The sequence below is a fragment of the Pavona decussata genome, unplaced genomic scaffold (genome assembly GCF_977016875.1).
Source record: "Pavona decussata unplaced genomic scaffold, jaPavDecu1.1 SCAFFOLD_114, whole genome shotgun sequence".
NCBI classification, from domain to species: domain Eukaryota; kingdom Metazoa; phylum Cnidaria; class Anthozoa; order Scleractinia; family Agariciidae; genus Pavona; species Pavona decussata.
Window position 1 is genome coordinate 2,514,486 of NW_028145528.1, and position 19,121 is coordinate 2,533,606.

A 19,121-nucleotide genomic window follows, 5' to 3' on the forward strand; every position below is an offset into this window, starting at 1 on the left:
TCGCTTTAAAATTGATAACTTCTCCACGTTTCACTTGCTAGTCTTGCTAATATAGTTTGGGTCTTTTGTAGCGATTTTAAATTAACTTATCATTGGCCGAATTCACAGTAGAGATGCGAAATCCGCCGTTTAAGACGGTTCCCCGGCCCGTACTTGTGTAAATAAAAAAAACCATCATGAATTCGCACTTATGTAGGTTTCCTGGTGGAGTTTAGCGAGAAAAATTACAACGAAAGCAAAGCATTTTGGGAAAAAAAATGGTGCCGAAGGAGAGAGCAAAGGATTGCAAACCAATCATGGAGTGACAAGCAGTAAGGGTTAATGTTAGAGAACCGAAGCACTGACAGCTACTGGTCTACGCATGCAAACAGTTTTGTCTCTCAAGAAAGTATAAACTTGGACGCTAGAGAGCCTTTTAAATGGAAATTACCAACTAAATTTCTCTTTCCTTACTTTCCTAGAGCCCAACAAGAGGTAATTTGAGATGAACCTTGAGGTCATGGATACATTCTAAGGATACATTTATCTGCATCCTTTCTTGCTTTCTGCTTACCGGGTAACTTAGAATCTGTCCTAATGTGAATTTATGTTGGCTAAGGTTAGACGAGTTTGTGTCACGAATTCACACTAGGACAGGACATTTGTCAGACGGGTTTCTTGTCCTCTGGCGTGAATACGGCTTTATCATAATTAAAGAGTTAAACCAGAACCATAGTTGTTGCAAATTAACCGCTGCAGTTCTGCCGCAGCCAGTCTAGTCTTGTGAGCAGCCGTCCGTTTTATGAAAGATCATATAAGAGCGCGTTCGACATCTCAAATTTCATAAATTCGGCTGCGGTGGACCCTTTCCTACTCATTTCAGTTGAACTTATTTCATGTAATGTTATAATGCTAAATTCATCATCTTTACGGAATATTTGAAGCTTCTTCTCCAAATTAACAGCTGTAGTTCTGCCGCAGCCAGTCTAGTCTTGTGAGCAGCCTCCCGTTTCCCAAGTAAAAACCTCCAGTGTCAGCAGGCTACAACTAGCCAAGTTGATCGGGACGCAATACCGTAGAAATATTGAACAAAATGAAGAGACAGAAAATACAAACAACAATCTTAAGACAATCATCTTAATTTCGATCATTAAGAGACAATGGTGTCTTGCGACCGAGAAAACTTTTTGTGGTTCAGTCTTTCATCAAGGCAACTGGCCGCGAACAAACAATGACATTCAGTAATAACTGCTCCCTGAATGCAGGAACTGACTAAAAACAGTCATCGGCGGTTTGGGACTTTTTCGGCTTGCATTTTTTTCTTTTGAGACTATGATGTCGAGAAATGCACGCTAATGAATCCATGAAGTGTATGACAGACATCACGAGGTGTCCCCTCATGACCTTAATTCTTACTATAAAACACAAATAATTCTGTCAAACATGAAGTCATATGAAAGCGACAAAACGGTCTGTCTTTTATAAAGTACCCAAATTCAGCGAAGTACGCGAACAGCAGATCAAGAACAGAAGCGAACTACAATCTTTCCCTGGTTTAGTAAATTACAACTGGTTCGCCCACTGAATTAATTACTATGTTGGCATGCAGAGCTACACCCAATCACCCTGGAATTGTTCGTATGAAAGCCCTGGCTCGTTAACATGTCTGGTGGCCAACTCTGGACTCTGACATTGAACAGGTAGTTAGAAGCTGTGAGGTCTGTCAAATCACACACGGAAAAGCACCGCTTACTTCAGACAACGAGTGGATTTCGCCACAGCGACCCTGGCAGCGAGTACATGTTGATTACTGCGGTCCGTTTCATGGCGAATCTTATCTTTACTTGTTATCATAGATGCCCACTCGAAATGGTTGAAATTATTGCACATGTCCAGTACCACCGCTGAAGCGACGATTCAAATAATAGCCTCAAATTCATAGCCTAGTGTTTTAAACCTTTTTTCAAGCTTAAAATACATCAAACACATTTTAAATGCGCCCTATCACCCTGCTTCAAACGCGGAAGCGGAAGTGAGTAGTCAGAACCTTCAAGAAATCCATGATAGCGGCCGATAGGGATCCTGGTAGACTACCATGGCACAGAGGATTTGCTCATTCCTTTTGAGCTATAATCGCACCCCTCGACGTACCGTAACTGGCTGTACGCCAGCATAATTGCTTATGAATGGGAAAATAAGCACTACACTGGGTGTGCTACGCCCAGCTGATCTTAGGAAGAGAAAGTTGACAAGCCAACCAAGCTGCAAAGAAGTGCACCGAAGAAACAGCTGACTGTCGGAGACCTGTAAGTTCTTCTTCAAGAAGAAGAAGAAGTCGAGATCCCTGGACCAAAGGTGTCATCGTATCAAAGTTAGACCCGGTGAAATACCGTGTGCACGTAGAAGATTTCTTCTGGAAGCGACACATGGATGAGCTGAAAGATCTGTCTGTAACCACTGATACAACCGCAGAGACAGGGGAAATTCGAAGTTTACTGACCCAATCCTTTCAGCCAGTTTACCTATCATAGAGCCAATTCCACCAAAAGCTTACACACCTTTAACTGGTAAACCAGATCCGAAGTCTGAATTAAGCCACAAAACAGGCAAACTTTACCTCAAAAAGGAAAGTCCAAAGAAGCTCACACACGGTATTACCAACATGGGGAGCTAGCAACTCTCACCAGGCGCTACCCACAAAGTGAAAGAAAACCACCCCAACGCCTTATTGAACACATGTGATAGAAGAGCGTTGAACAGTGAACTGTTTGAGAAACATTTCTGTTGATTTTGAAATTTGCTAGTTTTACGTATTAGTCCAACTTTCCTAAGGAATGATGGAGTGCCATGACGTCATAGATACAGGTCATGCGATTTCCCGCCGTTAAACCTGTTGAGTTTTTGAAGTTTTCGAGTTATTTCTGACCACCAAACATTACACAGGAACGTCTTATTTTGTTCTGGATAAAAATTAACACCTCGATAAAACAAACCTAAACAATCGACAGACGTTCTTTAACAGCAGATACGCAATTGAAAGTTTTTTGCAAAAGAATATGTAATAAAGAAAATGGTTGAAACAAGAAATAACAGTGCATGGAATCCCCAATTCACTGCATAGTATCCGGAATCCAAGACTATTTCGAATTACATGGGGTGACGGACTTTAACAATATATTCAAAAGAAAAAAAAAGCACGCTGCGAGCAGGATTCGAACCTGCGCGGGGAAACCCCATTGGATTTCGAGTCCAACGCCTTAACCACTCGGCCATCGCAGCGACACACACAATGCGCTCTCTACTTGGTGATTTCCATTCTATCTTTAATGAGCTTTGCCAAGGTCAATACAGTACAATAAATACAAAACAAAATGAGAAAATAAAAAGATAAAATTACAGACAGGGAGGCAGCAAAAGCGCGAGCCAACAATTAGTGCGTGCTCGGAATTCCGCCCAAAATTGTTGGACCAAAACACAGTAACAGGCCAAGAGAGTTAAAGTTTTAGAAGCATTGAAAGACTATCAGAAAACCCTCATTGGTTAAGTCTGACAAGCCCATCGATTCCAAGACAAGTGAAAAAAGGAAGAAATACAAGGAGAGAAAATTACCCGAGGAATATCGTTTTTATTTATTTATTCATTAATTTATTTATTTTGTAGAGTCTTTCGAATATAACAAAAAACAAGTAAACCACTTGACAACGAGCTTGTTGTTTTGCTTCAGCTTACAAGCTGTACCCTCAAAAGGGTTATACTATTTATTTATTGAGTATATAGAGTGCTTTGAATATAATCAGAAAAAAAAGCAAGCAAAAAAACTTGGCTATTTCAGACAAAATATCTGCATCTTTGGTATCCAACTCTTATCCTAACAGCCGATTGAAAATTCGATATCACGGAGCGCTATTTCAGGCTGATCATTTGCTTCTTTCATATCCTACTCTCTTTTTATCCCAGCTACCATGAATTATTACATGTAATAAAAGAATTAAAAGGGAAAAGATAAACGCTGCGAGCAGGATTCGAACCTGCGCGGGGAAACCCCATTGGATTTCGAGTCCAACGCCTTAACCACTCGGCCATCGCAGCTACTTGCGGACTTCACTCTCAACAGCAAAATGTACTTTTTCAGCCGCTTTTTCACAATCAAAGTTGTGTTTGGATGGTGATAATCTTAATCAAAACGCGTCCTACTGTTTACAAGAAAAAATAAATTTTCAGCTTAAAAAAAATTCAGCTTATAATTAAATGAAATTTTATTTTTTCTCCAGTCCGAGTTACGGCTAAAAAAGCCTTTTTTTTGCCAATGGAGGACAAACTCTAGATGAGTGACCACATCGCTCTCCCTAAAGTAGTTTGGCAGATTTTGAGCGATTTGAATTGATCGGCAATAGCCATAAAAGTCTTAGTTTACTTAATCTCAACCGTCAGTACTTGACTCTTAACTACCGTAACTATGCCCTCAAGTATTTAGCGCCGTAGGTTGCATGAGGCAAGGCAAACTCCTAGCCCTATCTATAGCGGCGAACCGACTTGTCTTAATAAAATTTGCCCTGAATTATAATCGAACAGTTTTCTACCGTTGTCAAGAAATTAAAGCTGCGCGTTCAACGTTGCCACGAGGTAAATACAGTAGTCATTTTAACAGATTTTACCACAGCACATTGGGGTTTTTTTTCCGTTTTTATTATTTACTTCGGTTTTTCACAGCTTCTTAACCCTAGTCGAAATATCCAACCACAAATTTGCACTTTTGCCGTGATGCCATGCCTTCCAATTAGTTTGGCGACTAATCAATCTTTAAGTGCCTCGCTTTTCAGTTCTTTGCCTCTAGTCGAAAACATCGTCCCATTGTCGTCGTCATATTCCCTCGTCTTACCAAGGCTCGTTTGCACATGCGATTTTTCAACTTTCGTCGCACTTCACTACGATTTTTCTCGCGCAAGGCTGCGATTTCAACGCGATGTCGCTTAGTTTTCTTAAAAATCCTGCAAACTGCTCGAAACTCCTTCGGCATCCACGAAACTAGCTGCGAATTAAGCACGAATATCGCCGTTAGTTTTCTGACAAACCCTGCCACATGTTCGATATCTCTGCTTTTTTACACTTGCGCTTTAAAACTACAACTTGAACGCAACAAATGCTGCATTAAAAAGTGCAATAAAAATTGCACAAACATCACGTGTACTGTGTGTACGGGCCTTTACGGCTTCGACCTGCTCAAAATGGAACCCAAATTTTGCCATAGGATTTGGGTTCTACGAAACACCTGGATTCCTCTTAATTCACTGGGATAGTATTAAATTAGGTTTCCCAAAAAGCGACATTTAACCTAACCTCATCAGATTACTGAATGGAAGAACCAATAACTTTAATTACGACATACGATTGGCAAGAGGAACTTATTTTCGTTTGTTCAGTCCGTTTTATGTAGTTTTATCCAGAGCAAATTTTGCCTTCCAAGGCTCCAAATTTGTCAGGACGCTAGAAACCATTCACATTTGTTAAGCGTTGGTAGTGAGGGGAAAATGTGTCTAAATAAACAATTTTTTCCGCTGATGCGGGTGGCCCCAAGTTTCCGATAATTCTTTGAGATCGAATTTAGATTTTTCTCTTACATTCAAAGACTGTTTTCCGTGATATGTTAACTTTGCTTATTGCTTAAATAAAGAAACTACAGAATGGTTGCACAGCTCTTGGAATGAAAGCTGCAGTGTTAAAAAAACAACAACAACAACAACGACAATTGTTTTGACAATGCTTACAATTATTATCACCAAGAAATACTTGGCAGCATAGTTACAGTGGTCAAGAAAGGTTTACGCTTTTGACTGAATACTTACAAAATATGACAGTAAAATGAACACTAATAGCTTAAAGATACATTAATCACACAGTTAAAAGGAACTCTTGTGCACTTAGTGAAAATAAGCATAACCTTGAAAGAATTGTTAAGGCATTAATGGAGATATTAAGCAAAATAATGATCATGCGGAAGAAGGGAAATACAGTATATTTAGTCGATCTTCAAATCAAAAGCTATTATACTATAATGTACGCCTAGAGAAAATGGTTTATTGTCATAGGAATCGTGCAGTAATTGATCAACTTGTGGGGCATGTTACCCTATTCGGTTTCCAGTCATTTTAATATCCATCATTTGGCCTTTGTAGTGTCTTCGACTTTATTTAGCTTATTGATGTCGTTAAGGTAGATTGCTTAGATTTTTATAAGTTTTTTTAACCTTCGTCATGTGTGTCGCTGCGATGGCCGAGTGGTTAAGGCGTTGGACTCGAAATCCAATGGGGTTTCCCCGCGCAGGTTCGAATCCTGCTCACAGCGTCAACATTTTTCCCCATCTTTTAATTCTTTTTATCCAGATCTCAGACGAATAGCTGCGCTTTACCTTAGGCCATTCCGTTGCTATCTTACGATCACATGTGACCTTTCGTTTCCAATTCAAAGGAACACCAATTATATTCTAATTCGCTCACCCGCTCAACCGAATATAAAACATTTATCATGTAATAAGCAACCACTTATGGGGTGTGTCAACACGAGCCGTGTACAACCCTCTTTATTATGTCAACTGAATTACAAACAGTATATTCATAAACAATATGGCGTAAAATATAAGAAAAACAAAATTACAACTGTATAGCACTTATATAACAATCAAAGCATAAGCTAGAATAATGCAAAAGCAAAACATGACAAGCCAAGACTTGAAAAATAAACCACTTGATAAAATATAGTCATTGGGTATTTAATTTAGAGGGCGAACTGAGGTCCATGACAGCTGTTGTCGATGACCGGTAAAGCTAACTTATCATGATTGGTGTTAATTATCGCGGTTTGAAGTGATAGTCGTTAAAATTACAACCACTCATTCATCAAACTCAATACATTCATTAACGGTAACAAATTGATTTAATGGCCAGTGCTGATTTCATCGTGAGTTTTGTCAATGTGTTCCAGTAACCCTAAAAGCCCGTTTAAACGGTTTCAATATGCGTTCAAAACAGTTGTTGAACCAAATGTCGGAGGCGTTTGAACAGGAAATTTCAACATTGTTGAAAGCGTAAAAAAAATTTTGAAACCTTGTTGAAAGTGTTTTAAACTTTCATTCAAAATCGATTCAACATTTTCTTTGTTCTTGAAAATGTTGAATGGCGTTGAAAGCGTTTGAACACTCCATTCATCCAACATTTGCCCAACATCCGTTCAACTTTGCTTGAGCGATTGAAACTGTTTAAGTTAAGCAACGACCCGTGCCACGGGTGTACGCTCACGATCGACCTACTTGCATTAAAGTTCGGAAATCAACCTCGGGAAAAGGACCCTTTTTACCTGCATTAATATAAGATCCATTAAATCTGTTACCTTTCGTCCATGTAAAACCAAAACTTCATCAATTCTCAGAGCACAAACCTTCCAAGAATCGTCCGCCATGTTTGTTTACCCTTCAAACTCGATACCAGTTCCCGCACGGCATAATTAATTCAAAATGGCGCCGAAATAGTACGCGACGGTCAATGATCCTTCTTGAGATTAGGAAGCTTGCAATGAAATTTGGCATTGCGTATTTTCTAGATGAAATAAACATGTTTCCTATTACAGCGTAATTCGAATGGGAAACCTACAACCAGTTGTAAAAGTAGCTGAGACATCCTACCTTAAAGGGGGACAAGAACATAGCTTTCTTAACATTTAAATCGAATTTACAGTGGCAGATACATCCATCTGAAATAGATACAAGTTAAAACGCGCCTTTTAACATGTTGAAATAACAATAAAAAAAATGAAAAATAATTTGAGCAAAATGCTCCCCCGTCTCTGCTCCCCCCTACCCCCCTCATTGGGGTAGAGTTACTGGGCGCAGAGTCTCTGCAGAGTCCCACCCTCCCCGGTCCACCCGCCGAGGGAGCTCCGAAAACCTGATGATGCTGAAAACATTATATATAGGACGCGACAGCGTCTTTCCCTCCCATGTGGGACACATTTTCTTAGACGTGCACGAGGCACGGCCTCGTTTTGGTGCGAAGCTTGTTTTCGTCCTATAAGGTCATAAAATCACTTTTTTTCGTTCACAACTCTGACAGAAGTCTTGAACGCGTGGATTTCTTGACATCTTTTAGGTTGATGTCGATTACATCAAGGATTTTCTTGAAAATGTTCGTCTTAAGGTGGGGGTTCACCTGAAAGCCGTTTTCACGCCGCTTAAAATCGGTCAAATGGAAATATTTTGTTTGCATTTCAAGCAATACAAAAACCCTCCATTCATAACACAAATCAATGATTTGGGGTGTTTTATGAATTTTTGGGTGATTTTTAGGTATATTTGGAAGGAAATAATTTTTCTTGAAGGATTGGTAAAATTAAAAGAAATAAGAAATGTTGAAGATTTAGTGAAGTTTTAAAATCAGAATTTGTAGTTAATAATCAATAGACGGATACCAAGTTAGTCCACTAGCAACCTGGGGTGCTCTTGCGTGGTTATCGACTGTCTGTTAGTGTTCCAAAAATCATTTTCTTTCTTCTATCCATTCTTAAAACCTCTTCAAATTTCACTCAAATTCAGGTAGAGCCCCACCTTAACGAGAGACAACTCTTCACCGCGCTATCGTGCGTAATCTTTCCCCCCTCCCCCCCCCCCCCTTTCCAATGTTGCTAGCTAAGCAATATGACGTACAACACTGAAACGGGGAGAGAGGGACTAATTGTTATTCTGTGACAAATTTGCTATTTACGATCCATTTAAGTAAGTAAAGCCATTTTGGACACAAAGTGTATCAACAATTTTGCAACTGGTTGTAGAACTGGAGTATCGTTACACAACAGCAGTGGGGAATGGAAGCATCCCTTCCTTTTGGCGACAAGGAGCACATTCCTGGCATTTATATTGCCTTGCAGCTGGCCCTTCGGATCCATTTTTGTTTTTATTTGTATCAAGAATACAGTTACAGTGTATTTTTTACTATTATAAAATAAAATTTAAGTTTTAGATGTTATTGAGGTACCCCCATCAAGACCCTCGAGCGACACCATTTCATATTTAGTGCAAAAAGGAAGGAAGTACAAGTTGAAATTGTGGAAATCAAAGCATGAAGTCACCAAAATCTTTATTAATTATTAGGTTTTTGAATTTAGTGTTTTATATTGACGTTTTTATTGCGATTAATTATTATCATTGAGGACACTCATTAATACCAGCTGAATTTATCCTGGTAAAGTACAGTCGAAGCTCTCGTAAGCGACCACCTCGGGAACTGTAAAAAGTGGTCGTAACTAGAGCGGGTTGCCTCAAGAATGCACTCTCGTAAGCGACCAAAACATCCCGCCATCCCAAGGAGGCTTGGAACATCATATGGAGCGAACAGCATACTAGCCATGTCTTCGAACAATGAAGGCTATTCAGGAACTCCCCAGTCTAATAAATAGGGTTGGCAGCAATTATCAAAGGTAGGTGTCCCATGTGGACAAAGTATCAAAGAAAGGCCTACACTCAATTTCCAAACTGTAACTGGGCTTGCCTTGGTCAATGTAGATGCGCCTCACACTGCACTGTAGAGGAAGTCAAATTACTTTTGTTTTGACATGTCTTTTCACTTTTTGGAAAGCTGGGTTTCCAATTAATTAAGGGCCTTAATTATATGGGAATTTCGGACGAGATGTTTTCACCGAACAAGACAAGATGTGACTTGGGTCTAAGTCTTGCTTTAACAGAACATTTCTCATGCCACCAAGGTCACGCAGGCCAATTTAGATCTAGCGCTTGTATGTATCATCTTGTTATGTATCATGTATCATTTTAAGCAGTTGCGCACCTTATCTTCTCGAAAATTAGAAGTATCCCAAGCCTGGAGCTAGGAGTTAAAGAATATGAAAAGTATGACCGAAAAACGATCAAAAGCTGTCCGCCATACCCAAGCGCCTTCAAATGCTATGATCACCGCTCGTTTCTGAGAATTTTTACTAAATATGACTATTCATATAAATCTCTCTTCCGCAGTCCATAAATATGATTATTCATATATCTCACTCTCAGTTATTCATAATCGAGGTTTACTAAGAACTCACAAAATGACCAATTGAAAGCTTGATATAGCTTGGTTGGCAGAGAACGGTTTTGTCCAATATCCCGTTCAAGTCTAAGTTGCGATTTTCTGGTGAAAAATTACAATATCTTGAATCCGCAGTTTCTATATATGATTATCTGATTCTCATATCTCATTCTCATTTAGACAGGTTCAGTTAGACTAGTTTGAGAGATTTGCTGGTGACCGAATAGAAACCTGTATCAAATTAAACGTTCACGATTATGCCTGTATCTAATCGTCCCTTTGGACTTTGGTCTCTAAAACGTTTTCGAGGATATTTACATTGGTTAACATCGTCAAATTTCATTCCATGAGAGGATCTTTCTGAAGGTACGTTTAATGCTTTGTGACGAAACTTGATCGCCAACTATTTTTTCTTGCTTTTTAAGCGATATGATTAGCACTTTCTCGTTAAAAATACGGGACCTTCAGATTTGACTACGAGTACGAGATTGAGTACGAGTACGACTTTCAAATCCAGTTTGCGTGGTTTAGATAACCGCTTGTCACACAGATCTTGTTTCTTGGGTTTCTTTATCTGCTGGTAGGCAACGGGGAGGAGCGAAAGTTCTGAGGAAGTGACTGATTTGAAATTTGAAAGTTTTAGTTGTACTCAATCTCCTACTAGTACTCTGATCTGTAAGTCCCTATTCATTTGTACGGAAGAGTTGGCTTTTCAAGTTCAGAACAAATTAAGTTTTAGTTTACATTTTAAGGCTGGTTTTCAGTAATAATTGCGATCATATGGAAACCACCGTATCAGCGATCGCTGCGATTGCTGCCACAACGATCGCTGACAGAATCCACTTCTATCTTAGCGATGGTAGTGACGGTTGCGATCATGTTGAGACTACTCCTCAGCGATCACATCGATCTAGTAATGGTAAAAATGCCAGGATGCCCTGGGTACTATCTACCCATGCCATTGGGTGGAAAACACCGTGTCAAACTTGGTACAATTTATGGAGGAAGTGCAGACATATGACTGCTACTAAATATATAACAAGTTGGAGGTTAACTGCTAGGGAGCAATCGGTATGTCTGTTTGTCGAAGGAGCCAAGACTGAGAAGTTTAAAAATAAAAATCCACTGTCCCCTTATTTCTCCTCTGACACGAAATAGGGAAACAATAAGAAAATAAAAAGCTTCGAGCAGGAATCTGCAATTTACTGTCGCCATGTTGAATTTAGGGAACTTAAGCACCAGACGTTTTCTACAGAGCGACGGCAACAGGAAGTCAAATTTACTTCCGATCCACGTTTCCCGCCGACATGGTCAGCCGTCGCGACTCGGCGCCGACTTTGTTTTGCTTATTTTGACGTCTCTTGTAAAATGTGAGTTTCGCCTTTATGATTTTCGTTCTTTTATATCATTTTTCCCGCAATGTTTTGTACTTATTGATGCTTAAAATATTATTCCATCGTTTTGGCGCTTGTACGAGTGATTGTCAAGAATTTAGAGTCATTTTTTTGAACTTTTTAGCCTCTAGCATGAAGACGGCTACCAAAAAACAACCTGTAATGGAATGGACAGATGACCACGACATTCTCCTGCATTGCGTGAAAGGATTGCTAGCGAATTGTTTCAGTTCAAGAAAGGCAGTCCAGACCGTGGCAAAATCTGGGAGTCAATCCAGGAAAGATTGAACAAGCTCGATAATCGACTCTGAATTCTGCCAAACATTCGGCTTCGTTGATGTCTTCAGGTTCAAATCTTGCATACGAACTGTGCGGAAAATCTGGGTTCTTGGAAAGGCAGCTCTCCCACAAGACCAAGAATTCTGCATCAGAAATTATTTTACCATCATACGCTAGTAATAGCATCTCCTTTGTTTCACGAAAAGGCATTTTTTTCACAGAGGTTTCGAGGCAGTTTTCGAAAGGGTTGCTGTCGCAGAAACACCTCTTTGCTTAACTTTGGATTTTGACGGGAACGACGGCGCCCTCTTACCCAGGCTGGCTCGTTTGTAGACGTCGCCGTCGCCCCTAAAACGTCTGGCGCTTAAGTTCCCTTTTGAGAAATGGCGGCAACGAAATGTTTTTAGATCCAGGTCCTCTCGGTCATTTGATTATTATTATTATATATTTTTTTATTTTTCATTTTTTTTTTTTTTTCATTTTTTGTCAGAGATTGTAGTGATTATAAGGAAACTGAAAAGCAACGATCGCTTACCCTTTTTGGAAATCTCAGAAGTTGTAGTTGAGTACTTAGCTTTCTCCGACATCCTAGTTCATAAGATTAATGTTGCATCAGTATATACAACTTTGGAGTCTGTAGTTTATTTGAAAGAGTTAAATGGATGGTTTACTCCTGTGCGTAAGCACGCCGCAAACATAAATGAACACACGTCCGTGTGAACTACAATAACGCAAACACAGACACAAGCTCCAGCACTGACACAAGAAATGGAAGTCCATTTGCCAGCACTTCGCTGCACTTGCGCTTGCGTTTGCATTTGCTTCACGTGTGAAGAGTGTTAACGCACGTGCAAGCAAGTTAAGCATGACCTAGCATCCACCATATTGGAAAATCACTGCAAATACATATGCTATTTCTAATCATGATTTCTATCCCATGGAAATAATTCCAAATACGCTATGAAGCCTTTTCATATTTCGCATGTTCCTGATTAGAAAGAAGCACCAGAGGCAGGCCACTACTCTACAGTAGACATCTTTAGATTCTAGTACGACTACGAGAACGAGATTTGATCTCAAGTTCTAAGAAGATACATATATGCCAGGAAGCTTGATTTCACTCTTTGGGAGCGATGAACTTAACGCAGTTGTTTTGAACAATGATAGCTAAGCTCGTTCGTGATTCCAAAAAGCCGAGATCACCTAGGTTTCAAGGACTTCTTTTTGCGACCACGTAATAGTTCTCACAAAAACTCGTAGTAAAATGACGACGGCTAAAATTGCCAAAATGACACGCACGCTCTTTGCCTATTGGAAAAACTCGTAGTAATACTCGTACCCGTACTCTAAGGTCTCTAATGAATGAAAAGGACGAACAGGTTGTCGCTTTGAACTGTCCAAAAAGAGATAGCTATCATCTGCACATGTCTTATGTGCTGTCAAGTCAGTTTACAGTGTATGTCGTGTAATTAAAAGTGGGATGTGCTTCGTGTATCAGTTTATTTTATCGTAATTAAAACGTCATCTTCCCTGACAATTTTCTCATTAAGCGATCTCTCTCTAACAGAGTTCTGTCAAAAAGGAGACGAAATATTATAATTTTAAACCGCTAGTTCACACAGGTTGCTAGGTATTGTTTTTCCAAGGCCCACTGTGATCGGCTCGATTTAACGTTTTCACCAAATACAAATTATGGACGCGTACGGGTTTTATATTCAATGCTTTTATGAGTACTGCAACGACAACATTTTCTAAAATTGCAATAATGTTTTCAACATTGCAATTTTCTAAAAACTATTAAGGAACCATTCGCTGTATATTGTCAATTTCTGACCCAGATGATTATTGCTAAGACATACTACTTGAGCGAGCTAAATGAAGAATTTATAAACGACAAAGAGAAAATAATGATGTATTTAAACACTCGATCTTCCTGTCTCGCTTCTTTTGTTCCTTTTTGAATACATTTACAGGTAAACTCAACCTGAGCAAATGCAACAGTTTAAGGCGTTGCTACTCTTAGTCATACTTTAAAAATTTTTCTTGTCTTTACGATGAAATCAACAGCTTTCGTTAAGCAAAATAATTGTATTTAAAACTTGAACTGCTGAAATCTTTTTTGGTAAGCTTCCTATCGGTCGATGGTCTCCCTCTGTAATTGCTAAATTAGACAAGTTTAATCCGCCGATCTGAGTCAGTTTGCATTACTTGACAATGGTTCCAGCCCAGACAACCGTTTGTCAAACAAAAAATTGTACCTTACAATCAACACGCAAAACGTCGGTGCTATTAGGTGTTAACAGTACTTATTGCCTAAGAACAGCCTTATAAAACAGCACTTCGGGTGTATAACTAAACCTGCTTTCGACTCGTCAGTTGAGAACATCACTTTATTTGGATTCAAAACAAAACCTTCGCTACTGTTAGTTTATGTGGTGTTAATTTCGTTGTCCGTGCACCTCTTCAGGGTCGTCGTCGAGAATTATCCATTTATAGTAACAACTACACCTGCGCTTATATTCTGAATATGAATATAAGTTTCTTGGTCATCGGCTGGATTCTGACGGTTACGGCAATCATTGGAAATGGTTTGGTTATTTATCTCATCGTAATTACGAAGCATCTCCACACATCAGCAAACTGGCTTGTGCTTTCTCTTGCAGCCGCTGATTTTTCGTTTGCCGCTTTCTTTTTTCCCGCATTGTACTTCTGCGAGACAACGCTTGTTTGCGACAGCAAGCTTCGTGGAATCTTAACATGGCAACTAGCACTCATCTCCATCGCGAATCTATGCGGTATGACAGCAGACCGATATGTTGCTATTGTGACTCCATTTAATTACGTCACATTCATGACTTCAAATCGTGTTTTCCAGTTTATTGTAGTCGCTTGGGGGCTGCCTCTTTTACTTTATTTACCACCAAACTTATACGTGCACTTTGCCGGTGCGAGTCAAAGCACTCAGATTCATTTTCAAGTCATCTATGGAATTCTGTTTGAGATACTACCATGTGTGTTTTTGTTATGTGTCACAGGACGAATATTAGTCATATCGAGACGACACTACCGGCAAACAGCGGCTGTGAATGCACAACTACGGTATAACCAGCCAAATCTCAGAACAAACAGAGCGCCGTTTTCTGCAACCCTTATCATAGTGGTAGTCGGACTCTTCATTTTGTTTTACATGATGGATGTGGTCGGTTCAATTTGCTTCTATTTTGATGTCTGTAAACTGACTGTAGAATTTCATTATGCTAGAAAGTTGCTGTTGATTGCCAATTCAGCAGCTAACCCATTTCCCTATGCTTTCATTAAAAGAGATATTAAAAGGGAATTTAAGAAAATGTTTAACTTCAAAATACAACAGTGAGCAGGGAAAAGTACAAGAATGTCTGTCGATCTATACAGTTTTTCCGATGGGAATTCGAGATATGTTCATATTTCAAACAATGTGATTCAAATGCATATGTTTTACAGTTGTTTACCCAATGCAAGCTGTCAACATATTTCATCCACAAATCCATTTCTTCCTCAATAATCTTGACAATATGAATTTTATTCGAGTTAATTGTAATTTATTTAATATTTGTAACTATTTAATACTTGTGTATTAGTATTAGGAGTGGAGAAACCAAATAAATGAAATGAAAGAAAACAATTATAGAAAGTCGAGTCTCGTTCCAGGCTCGCTGAAAGAAGCAAGATTGTACAAAAACTAGTCCACTCAACACCACAAAGCTTGACACATGTAAAAAAGCATCTTGGGAACAAAATGGCATTTAGAATGTGTTATATCGCGTTTTATAGCTGATGAAAAGCAGCCCAAAAGTAAATAAATGAACTTATGACAAATAAAGGCATTTATGATTTTCGGTCATCGGTCGTTAGTCGGACTTTAGGAACAGTTAAAAATGTACTACCCTTACAACGGGACTACATTATAGTTTGTACTCCACGCGAGCAAGTACGTTTACCTGAAGATAGCATTTTGTCCTGCCACCATCTCCGACTTCCCCCTTCTTTTCAACTTGGTATCCTAGTACACCTTTTGCCTAAGCGTGGAGTTTCCTGTGCACCTGGCACACTCTGGGACCATCGAGAACTCCTACAGAAAGATATATCTATGACTGAAACATGGCAAAAATCGTTCACCTGCGTGGCAAATATTTTCCAACTCTTGTCAGTTTATGCGCACGGATTACAATTCTCCAAGTAGAAAAACGTAAGGATTTCTTTATCCAGTCACTTTAAATACTCTGAGAGTTGATATCTGAAAACCACACTCACTCAAGACTCAGCATGTCCAGTGACAGAGGGCAATTCAGTAAGAGTTCTCGGCTGCTCACTACAAGGTCTTATTGCTGTCTTCCAGCTTTTTCTAGAGAAGGCGTCATTCCTTTTGTTCCGGCTCTCTTTTATCCTTCGCCAGTTCACCTTAGGCCTGCCTCTTGTACGCCTTCTTTTGGACGTCCATATTAACGCAATTCTTGGTAATAGGTCCGCTTCCATTTAAGGGATTTCGCCCTGCCATCTACATACACTTCCTATTTTGCAAAACCACGGAGACGTCGGCTGTAGGATTACATTCGAAACTATCTATGCCAGAAGATCAGCTTGATGCGTCGAAGGTATTTGATCCTTCAACCCTCCACTCCACGAAGCCTCGCCGGTCGGCGAATTTGCTTTTGGTGATATTGTATTTCTTAAATAGTACATTGTAAGAACCTTGAGATTTCAATGTAATGTTCCAGAAATCAATTATTATTATTATTATTATCATCATCATCATCATCATCATCATCATCATCATCATCATCATCATCATCATCATCATCATCATCATCATCATCATTATTATTATTATTATTATTATTATTATTCGAAAAATCTGGGATTATCTGCAGCTATCCGTATATCCACATAAGATTTTCGTTTTGCCAAAACGTTTACCAAGCTGCAATTTCCTAATAACAAAAAAAGAAAAGCGCTTTCTATTTCTTAATTATATCTTTATTTAACAATTAGATTATTCGCTCTCGATTTCTATTGCGTGATAGTTGATGAGAGCGAAGCCCTCATCAACTATCACGCATAGAAATCGAGAGCGAATAATCTAATTGTTTTAGTTTAAATCTACTAGTCGTTCAAAACTTAACTACAAGACAGGTTCATGTTTTTATTGAATAATGATATAAATTGGTCGAACTGCATTGTCTTCTGTGTATTTCATTCAAGATTATATATTAAATAAAAACCGTTTATTCGCTGGAAACTGAAACGAGGAGCCGGCGCCCAGTTTTTTATTGTAAAATGACAATCAAAGATATACTGAAGTAAAAGTGCCACTTCGGCTTGGAAGCCAAGTTCTCTAAAAAATGTGTCAGTGAAACGCATCTTTGAGTGTTTTTAAAATTATAAAATTGCTGACTTTTAAAAATGAAGAATAAAATCATTCAGTCTCTTGTTTCGACTCCTTTTCTTACCGTGAAAAATCTTCACTCCATATTTCGTTGCAATTTTTGTGTTCTCTGGAATCGCCTCGAAAAGTAACTAACCCTTCGGTTTTTTCGGGCCGCACTATTTAAATACATATTTATTGTAAAACATTTTTAATCGTAAGTTGTTTGTAGCGACACGGTCTGCATGTTGTTTGATATATAATGGTCTTGTGACAAGGGCCGACAAATTACACTTACATTATTTTGTCACTAGTTCTCGCTTTCAATTACAGATTAATTCTCCAAGATATTTTAAGAGTTTTCACTCTCTTATATTCCAAGTAGATAAACAAATAATAATGAGCTTCATTACGCTCAGAGGCTAGACAATGGCTTAAGGATGAATGAAGGTTGTAAGCCTGTTAAATATTGTGATGCTGTTTCTCACAACGTGCTGACATAAAGGCAGTCATAATTTGGCTACGGTCTCAGGGTAGTAAAAGGCAAATATTCTTATAAAACGTCGAGCTTGTAAAGCGAGTTAGTCACATTGTTGCAACGACGCTCTGATTGTATTTCTCTGAGCAGATTTCGCGCGCAAGTTTTTTCGCCAACTTGTAAGCAACAATTTCATAATTGGGACTTGATATCCACCGGGCTTTTATATACTTAAACAAATATTCACCACAGTGTCCCTCTAAAATATCCACCACTATCAACCTCGAATATAATTGTCAGTCGTTGTATTGTACTTGTACTGTGTTGATCGAAGCATGAAAAAAGACGCTGCATGGTTGGCAAAGTTCTATAAGCCCTTTTTAAACCAATAAAGAAGCTTTTTTTCTCACCATGAGCTGAAATTTATAAATTGACCAAGCTCCCAGTGTGGTAAGAACAAAAAGCAGAATCCAATTTTTCTCCTAAACAACGTTTCTTTAAATTTTACAAAGAAAGGTTTTTGGTGGATTCCTGCAAAACTTGTAATGATCAGGGCAAAAATATTTACCATTTTACAGCTGACGTTTGTCACGAAGATTCTTGCTTGCCGTTACTTCGCCAATATCACAACGAAATCAGCCAAAACGGATGGTACAGACAGTGCTTAAAAGAGATAGAAGGTAAGTTAACTATACTGATTTATTGCCGAAAACAAACAAATCAGGAGATTTTGCTAGCAATCCATCCACTCCTTAATTGTGTTGTTGTGTGTACTAAAATGAGGCAGAAATCAACGACGACCTTTCCACTCCAAAACAGTGTTATTCATGGAGTTAATGTGATGAAGCTTCTCAACAAAAATCGTTATTATCCACGCTTAACTTTAAGTCCGTTTTCCATTGACTCAGTTAAATACTAAACAATATGAAAGCTGAATTATTGACCGAAGTTAATAAAGTATTTGTTTTGTCATACCACTGAGTATAGCACAATCAGAGAGGGGTGCTTTGCCACATACTAGCTACGTTCAGGTTACAACTGAATGTAATGTAGCATTGATTAATATATTTCTCAGTGACGCGATGTTTTGGGGTTAAAATTTGAAGCAAAAATGCGAGGGCCCCTTTCCTTGCCATCATCATTTATGCTTAACTCGACGGACAAAGCTGACACACTCCGCTCTCATGACTGCAAAACAACAACAGCACTGAACCGCAACAATCTCTGTTTATATATCCACGCGAAACTTCAAATCTGCTTTCCGTTTTTCATTTTTCCACCTTCAATGAAACTCTAAAAGATGTAAACAGTATTAAAAGTTATGAAGTTCACCGATATTTTAAAAGTATCTGATTCCTCGCAATTTTTTTTATTGCAGTTAAACAAAGACATACAATTTGGCTACAAATATTCAACATAGCACAATGGAGAGGCAGTTAACGTCATAACCCCGTTGTTTGGACCACTCCAAGCGAAAACAGTTCGTGGATTCGTGCCGTTGTTCGTGTGGATCGAAGCGCAAAGAG

At 38.9% G+C, this 19,121-nt stretch overlaps 1 protein-coding gene, 1 long non-coding RNA gene and 3 other non-coding genes across 5 annotated transcripts; 3 read left to right on the top strand and 2 right to left on the bottom strand.

The window, feature by feature from the left end:
• Positions 1-3,176: 3,176 nt before the first annotated feature.
• Trnas-cga (transfer RNA serine (anticodon CGA)) lies at positions 3,177-3,258 on the bottom strand. Its single transcript has one exon. It is a non-coding gene; the product is annotated as a tRNA-Ser (tRNA).
• Positions 3,259-3,986: 728 nt separating this feature from the next.
• On the bottom strand, positions 3,987-4,068 carry Trnas-cga (transfer RNA serine (anticodon CGA)). The gene has a single exon. It is a non-coding gene; the product is annotated as a tRNA-Ser (tRNA).
• A 2,171-nt stretch (positions 4,069-6,239) lies between these two features.
• On the top strand, positions 6,240-6,321 carry Trnas-cga (transfer RNA serine (anticodon CGA)). Its single transcript has one exon. It is a non-coding gene; the product is annotated as a tRNA-Ser (tRNA).
• A 3,975-nt stretch (positions 6,322-10,296) lies between these two features.
• Positions 10,297-19,118, top strand: LOC146470183 (uncharacterized). The gene is made up of 3 exons (XR_014867019.1): positions 10,297-10,409; positions 18,174-18,275; positions 18,974-19,118. It is a non-coding gene; the product is annotated as an uncharacterized LOC146470183 (long non-coding RNA).
• LOC146470184 (adenosine receptor A2a-like) lies at positions 13,907-15,476 on the top strand. Its single transcript, XM_085122054.1, has one exon. The coding sequence runs from the start codon at positions 14,244-14,246 to the stop codon at positions 15,087-15,089; it is 846 nt and encodes a 281-aa protein (XP_084978180.1). The 5' UTR covers positions 13,907-14,243; the 3' UTR covers positions 15,090-15,476.
• Positions 19,119-19,121: the final 3 nt, after the last annotated feature.